We start from the raw sequence: 8,012 nt of genomic DNA, 5'->3' as shown, positions 1-8,012 counted from the left end.
ACTGCCGGGTTCGAATTCGGTATCTGATTTACTCTTCATGAAGTGGAGGTAACAGCAGGGCCTAGCTGGGACCCCGCAGAACCCAGAACGCACCAGCGCAGCGTCAGGGCCGTTCTCCAGCAGCCGCAGAATCCTCCCGGCGGAGGAGCCCGAGCCCTGCCGCGCTGGAGACCGCAGGAGCCACAGGGGCGCGGGACGGCGAGCCCAGGCCCGGGATGGAAGGTTTGCGCGCCCTTCCCGGAGCCTGACCCGAGCCTGACCGTAGGGCACTGCCCCAGACCGCGGTCTCGGCGGCTCCTCGCGGCCCCGGCCCAGGGCTCCCAACTCCGGGGAAACAGACACAAACCCGCCCGCCGGAACCTCCCCACACCGTTTCCCGATTTCTTGCCGTGGGCCGAGCCGCAGGAGACCGGACCCCGGCGTCCCGGCCCCCCCGGCCGACGAGCCCCGCCGGCCCCGCGGCAGCAGCCTCTTTCCCGGACCCTTCTCGGGGCTCGCGGGCGGGAAGGGGCGACGCGGACGGCCGGGCGCTCCCCGATCCCGGACCCGGGGGCCCGCGGGGCGCGTGTGCTCGATGCTCCGCTGCTCCCGCACGTCTCCGCCGCCCGTTGCCCCCGGGTCGCGGCCCCCGCGCCCCCCCGCCCTGCGCCGCCCGACCAGGTGCCCCCGCCCGCGGCTCGTCCGGCGCGCAGGACGCTCCGCGGCCGCGTGAACCGCCCGCACCCCCGACCTTTCTGTCCCCGCCGCGGGGCCCACAGCCGCGGCGGGAAGCCCTGTCCTCCGCCGCCGACCCTCCCCGAGCCGCCCTCCCGGAGCCGCGCGCGGGAACGCACGAGGGAGCGGCCCCGGCGCCTCGGGGCGGCTGCGGGGAGGGACCGGAACCGCGCGTGAGGGGCCCCGGGCGCGCTCGCCCTCCCAGCGCCCGCCCCGGATCGTCCCGCGCCCCTTGTGACGTCGCGGACGCCGGCCTCGGCCCGCGTGGGATGCCCCGGCCCCGCCCGCGCCCCCGAGCCGCGAGCGTCACGCCGCACCCACGCCGCGGGCCCGGGAGCCGAGGGGCGGCCCCGGCGGATGCTGAGGTCCGCGCGCCGGGGACGACCGGGCACCTCCCCGCGGCGGCCCCGCCGCGCTCCTGCCCCCCGCGCGGAGCCCGCGCCCCCGCCGCCCCGCGCCGCCGCCGCGCTTTCCTGCTCTCCTCGCCCGCCTCTTCCGTCTCCGGAGGGAAGCGCCGCCGCCGCCGCAGCCCCGCGCAGGGCACGCGCCCTCCTCCTCCCGCGCGCCCCCGCGTCCCGCCCGGGTCTGCGGCCCCGCGTCCCGCCGCTGCGGAGGCAGGTGAGTGCGCGGGCGCCGGGCGGCTCCGAGCTTCCCCGCGCGGGCCCGGCTCGACCCCCGCGCGGCCGCGGGACCCCGGAGACACGGGGGTGGGCGAGGCCGGCAAAGGGCCGCATGAAGACCCGACGGTCCTGAGCGTTTCCCGGGGGGGCGGGCGGGGGCGGCCCAGCAGGCGCGGCGCAGCGTCGGGTCCCCCCCGCCCTGGGGATGCTCGAGCGGCCGCGGGGCTTCCGGGGGAGGCCGCGCCCCCGCCCCCCGGCGCCGCACCTGCGCGAGGCCGCGAGGCCGGGTGCGTCTCCGCTGGGGGAGAGGCGGGCTCGGGACGGGCTTCCCGGTCGCTGTGACCGGAACACGAGGGGACACTCGACGGGGGCTGGCCGGTCTCTGGCGCCGTTCGACACCGAGAGCATGGCGGGGGGGGGGGGACCCAGAAACCCCGATTATTTCGTCTGTGCGTGAAGAGTGCGTGTGCACACTTAGGTGTGCATTTTGGAGGTTTCCACCTCTAAAGCTAATTTTAAGGCGTCGAATAAGCAGGACCTTGCCCACTGTGCGACCGGAATTGACTTCAAAAGAACGGCGGGTTAAGGCTGCGTGGACAGACCACTCAGGAATCCCACACGTCGAATAAACATTTTTTTGGTCCTTTTCCTGTGATTCCCAACTTTGAAATCAAACAAGTTTAAGGATCAGTCCTGCTCAGCCCTATAACAGTCTAATGATGAAAATAATTCACTGAACCACCATTCACTGATGCATTAACTAATTGACCTCATTTTTCTCTTTAAAAATAGGGAATATAAAGGAAAAAATGAAAGGGAGGGGAAGAGTTCATTTCTCAACATGTATTTGTTTGAATTCTTATATATATATATATATTTATTTATTTATTTTAAACAATATTTTATTTATTTATTTGACAGACAGAGATCACAAGTAGGCAGAGAGGCAGGAAGAGACAGAGGAGGAAGCAGGCTCCTTGCGGAGCAGGGAGCCCGATATGGGGCTTGATCCCAGGACCCTGGGATCATGACCTTAGCTGAGACAGAGGCTTTAACCCACTGAACCACCCAGGCACCCCTGAATTCTTATTTAGAAGCTGCTTTATTTTTAAACTTTTGTGGATTTTTCTACTCCTCCTAAAGTTAGTTGTTGGTCATGAAGACGATTGCATAAGGTGCATAAGGTTACACTTTTTGCATAAAATAAGCTACCGTTTCTATCCATGCTTTTGGACTAAACCGCCACGTGCTTGGAGGTTATGCCTCACTTGCCATTTGATGTAAAGTATCTCATTACAGATTTAAATTATAACTATACTTGTGCTAGTCCAGAAAGAAAATGACATTATTAGACATACAAGGACTCTGAAATGAAAGTTATAAAATTATTCGTTATATATCTACTTCTTTTATTTCTGTCTCTGATAACAATTAGGAAAGGTCTTTTTCTCCTTCATCTTGTAGGTAAATTGTGTAAAAAAACAATTATGTTTTATAAAGTGACTAATAAAAACAAATGTTTTCATTTATTAAAGGTGAGGACAGTATATATGAGAACTTTTTCTAGGTATGTCTCCTTCATAAATGTCTTTGTTAAAATACTTTTCATCTTGTAGTGAAGCTAATCAAACTCTGTACATTGCTGTTTTTGTTTGGTTTAGAGTTTAGAAACAAGAGCAGAGTTGACAGCATTTTGCTTCCCATCTCTTGTGGTTAGCGTAGTTTCCCAAATTTGCCTAATTAAAAAATTACTTCAGATGGTGGACAGCTGGGGGAGGAGGAAATGAAAGTGGTTTAAAAAGATTCCAGGGTTGCAACTTGAGACTTTCTGAATCAGAATCTCTAAGTTTAGGAGATGATACTTCAAATGGGTGAAATGATAAAATTTTTTTTAAAAGGTGAGGTTGGAAAGCACAGGTGGGAAATAACGCTGCTGTAATGAAGAGCTGATATAACCTCTTCTCATTCCTGTGCATAAAATGTTCTTAAATGGAAGCTGTGGTTTTACTAATATGATGATGTCCCCCTTTTAAGAAACCTGAAACTTGTATGTTTTGTAGTTAGGCTTCCTGGTGAGTGAACCTAGCAAACATTTTTGCATGTTTAGTCTCTTTTATATGCAATGTTAGTTCAAGTCCTCTAATGTTATAGGAACCTTTTATTAATGGGCTTTTAATGTAGACTCTTGTGACTAGTAAACCACAGCAAAATACTGTGCTTGATCATTTCTCTTTCATATAACAGATTTATTTTCTATCCCTTTTGTGCTCCTAACTAGAGAAGACAAGCTCGTAAATTTTAGTAACTTCTTTAGAACTTTTATTAAAATGACCTAACCCCATCCAAAAAAGAAAAAGAAAGTTTTGGGGGAGCATAAAGTATGGTCAGTTTTATATAAAAACAAATAAGCAAAAAACAGAATATTAAACAACTATAAAAGAATTTGTTAAGATGAATTACCACAATGGAAAGGGTCAGAGTTTTCTTTCCTTTTCTTCTCTCTCCATTCCTTTTCTTTATTTCTCTTGTTTTCTTTTGAGGGGTGGAGAGGGTTGTTTACTGGCTTTTTTTTTAATCAACTAGATATTTAAAATCTCCTAACAATTATCCAAGTTTAAATTAATGTAAATGTTTGCTAACTTAATCAATAGATACTTAAGCCTGTCCTTTACAGAGCTATGATGGTAGGTTTCCCACAGTGCTAATTAGAGTTAAAACTACTAGCAAAAGAGTTAAATTCAAATGACCAAAGGAAACTGGTCTCTAATATTGCTAAAGGAGAGCCTAATTTAGTTACAGTGAAGTCATAATTTTTCATTATCTGCTGCTTTTTAAATAGCATCTCATCTTCCAAATTCTAGAACACTTCTCAGGGTTTTTTGTTTTTTGGGTTTTTTTTAGGAGTTTGCAATAATCCCGGTTTGATCTGGGAATATCAGGTTTGTTTTTAAAAAAATGGCTGATGGTTGGGGCACCTGGGGGGCTCAGATGGTTGAGCGTCTGCCTTGGGTTTAGGTCATGATCTCCAGGTCCTGGGATCAAGTCCCAGGGCTGGCTCCTAGCTCAGTGAGGAGCCTGCTTCTCCCTCTGCTGGTGGGCTCTCTCTCTTTCTCAGAGGGATAAATAAAATCTTTTAAAAAGATATGGCTGATGGCTAGCATCATTAATAAGGGAGATAGCAATAAAGAATCAGATCAAGAAGATAAATATTACCCAGCTTAGACAGTTATCCATGGTGCAGGATTAGCAAGAATGCAAGAGAATTTAGTAGATTTACCTATTGGCTCTACTGAACCATTTATGTTTTTTACTATTTTGAACTTTTCAAATAAAAGAACTATATTCTTTTATTAGTTTGTGTTTCTTTAAAAGCAAATGTTACATTCAATATTGGGTATTGATTTATTCAACACTAGTAAATATCTGTTAAAAATCAACTTTGCCTCTACAAAGTGGAAGTAGAATGACACGAGGTATCCTGCTAAACCCAGTTTGCAAAAAATTATATATAACATGACCTATGACCTTTGCTTCCCTAATAATCAGAGAATGTATTTTGGTCATGTTATTTTATCATTATAGTGAAAAAAAAATAGCCATCTTCCAAAAAACCTGTGAAGAACTCCTTTGAATCACATTCTCTAACAGTTATAATCTGAAAACTTGCACGAGTAATCCCTTACAGATGAACTTGGGTGGAAGACAATCCTTTTAAACATGTTTATCTCCAATGAAATAGAAATCAGTTGACTAATAAAATTCCCACTGTGTGTCATGAGGAGATGGAAAAAAAATGTGTATCCTGCTCTCAAGGGATCTATAGCCTATTAGAGAATAATGGTTCCCCCCAGGCTGGCTTGGATGGGGTCGCTTAGGCCCTCATAATGTCCATTAATCCTCCACCCACACCCAAACCACTGCATAGGAACATAGAATCTCAGTGTTAAAAACCAGCACGATTCCTGTAAAAAATCAACTTCAAAGCAATAGCCTAGTGCCCTTCTTTCAACAATTTTTATGCCCCTCCCCAGCCTCGTTTTTTCCATTCAATCAACAAATATTTATTATGCCCTCATTAGGTAGATGACAAATGCAAGCAGTTTTTAAAATGTGCATTTTTGGGGCCTTCTGGGTGGCTCAGTCAGTTACACATGTGCCTTCAACTCAGGTTGTGACCCCAGGGTTCTGGGATTGAGTCCTGTGTTGGGCTCCTTGCTCAGTGGGGAGTCTGCTTCTCCCTCTGCTTCTGCTCCTCCCCACCCTGCTGGTGCTCTCTCTGCTCTTTCTTTCTTTTTTCTTTTTCTTTTTTTAAATTTTATTTGTTTGTTTGTTTGTTTATTTATTTATCTGACAGGCAGAGATCCCAAGTAGGCAGAGAGGCAGGCAGAGAGAGAGGAGGAAGCAGGCTCCCTGCTGAGCACTTGGGGCTCAATCCCAGAACCCTGGATGTTGACCTGAGCCGAAGGCAGAGGCTTTAACCCACTGAGCCACCCAGGTGCCCCCTCTCTGTTCTTTCTTGCATGCACACGTACTCTCTCTCAAATAAATAAATAAAATAAAAAATAAAAATGCATTTCTCAAACCTATTAATTTTATTTTTTACTCTTTAAAAATTGTAGTAAAATATTTCCTTTTGTTGTTGTTGAATAGCAGTGGTGATAATGGACATCCCTAGTCAGGAACACGGCAGGGATGTCCATTATCACCACTGCTATTCAACAACAACAAAAGGAAATATTTTACTACAATTTTTAAAGAGTAAAAAATAAAATTAATAGGTTTGAGAAATGCATTTTTATTTTTTATTTTATTTATTTATTTGAGAGAGAGTACGTGTGCATGCAAGAAAGAACAGAGAGGGGGCACCTGGGTGGCTCAGTGGGTTAAAGCCTCTGCCTTCGGCTCAGGTCAACATCCAGGGTTCTGGGATTGAGCCCCAAGTGCTCAGCAGGCATCCAAATCGGCAAAGAAGAAGTCAAATTATCACTCTTCGCAGATGATATGATACTATATGTGGAAAACCCAAAAGACTCCACTCCAAAACTGCTAGAACTTATACAGGAATTCAGTAAAGTGTCAGGATATAAAATCAATGCACAGAAATCAGTTGCATTTCTCTACACCAACAGCAAGACAGAAGAAAGAGATATTAAGGAGTCAATCCCATTTACAATTGCATCCAAAACCATAAGATACCTAGGAATAAACCTAACCAAAGAGACACAGAATCTATACTCAGAAAACTATAAAGTACTCATGAAAGAAATTGAGGAAGACACAAAGAAATGGAAAAATGTTCCATGCTCCTGGATTGGAAGAATAAATATTGTGAAAATGTCTATGCTACCTAAAGCAATCTACACATTTAATGCAATTCCTATCAAAGTACCATCCATCTTTTTCAAAGAAATGGAACAAATAATGCTAAAATTTATATGGAACCAGAAAAGACCTCGAATAGCCAAAGGGATATTGAAAAAGAAAGCCAACGTTGGTGGCATCACAATTCCGGACTTCAAGCTCTATTACAAAGCTGTCATCATCAAGACAGCATGGTACTGGCACAAAAACAGACACATAGATCAATGGAACAGAATAGAGAGCCCAGAAATAGACCCTCAAATCTATGGTCAACTAATCTTCGACAAAGCAGGAAAGAATGTCCAATGGAAAAAAGACAGCCTTTTCAATAAATGGTGCTGGGAAAATTGGACAGCCACATGCAGAAAAATGAAATTGGACCATTTCCTTACACCACACACAAAAATAGACTCAAAATGGATGAAGGATCTCAATGTACGAAAGGAATCCATCAAAATCCTTGAGGAGAACACGGGCAGCAACCTCTTCGACCTCTGCCGCAGCAACATCTTCCTAGGAACAACGCAAAAGGCAAAGGAAGCAAGGGAAAAAATGAACTACTGGGATTTCATCAAGATCAAAAGCTTTTGCACAGCAAAGGAAACAGTTAACAAAATCAAAAGACAACTGACAGAATGGGAGAAGATATTTGCAAACGACATATCAGATAAAGGACTAGTGTCCAGAATCTATAAAGAACTTAGCAAACTCAACACCCAAAGAACAAATAATCCAATCAAGAAATGGGCAGAAGACATGAACAGACATTTCTGCAAAGAAGACATCCAGATGGCGAACAGACACATGAAAAAGTGCTCCATATCACTCGGCATCAGGGAAATACAAATCAAAACCACAATGAGATATCACCTCACACCAGTCAGAATGGCTAAAATCAACAAATCAGGAAATGACAGATGCTGGCGAGGATGCGGAGAAAGGGGAACCCTCCTACACTGTTGGTGGGAATGCAAGCTGGTGCAGCCACTCTGGAAAACAGCATGGAGGTTCCTCAAAATGTTGAAAATAGAACTGCCCTATGACCCAGCAATTGCACTATTGGGTATTTACCCTAAAGATACAAATGTAGTGATCCAAAGGGGCACATGCACCCGAATGTTTATAGCAGCAATGTCCACAATAGCCAAACTATGGAAAGAACCTAGATGTCCATCAACAGATGAATGGATCAAGAAGATGTGGTATATATACACAATGGAATACTATGCAGCCATCAAAAGAAATGAAATCTTGCCATTTGCAACAACATGGATGGAACTAGAGCGTATCATGCTTAGCGAAATAAGTCAAGCAGAG

General features: G+C 46.9%; 1 protein-coding gene across 3 annotated transcripts in view; it reads left to right on the top strand.

Annotated features, from left to right (window-relative positions):
* The first annotated feature begins 1,028 nt into the window (after positions 1-1,028).
* Positions 1,029-8,012, top strand: part of INPP1 (inositol polyphosphate-1-phosphatase) — a 29,665-nt gene continuing 22,681 nt past the window's right edge. The window contains exon 1 of one of the 3 annotated variants that reach the window (XM_059168579.1): positions 1,029-1,332. In XM_059168579.1, coding sequence (XP_059024562.1) covers positions 1,072-1,332 — 261 coding nt within the window. In that variant the 5' untranslated portion in view covers positions 1,029-1,071. The remainder of the gene's footprint in view (positions 1,333-8,012) is intronic. The other 2 variants (XM_059168581.1, XM_059168580.1) reach the window with 2 other exon arrangements.

The sequence above is a fragment of the Mustela lutreola genome, chromosome 3 (genome assembly GCF_030435805.1).
Source record: "Mustela lutreola isolate mMusLut2 chromosome 3, mMusLut2.pri, whole genome shotgun sequence".
In the NCBI taxonomy this organism is placed as follows: Eukaryota; Metazoa; Chordata; class Mammalia; order Carnivora; family Mustelidae; genus Mustela; species Mustela lutreola.
The sequence above is the reverse complement of the archived record's forward strand: the minus strand, read 5'-3'. Positions and strand labels throughout refer to the sequence as shown.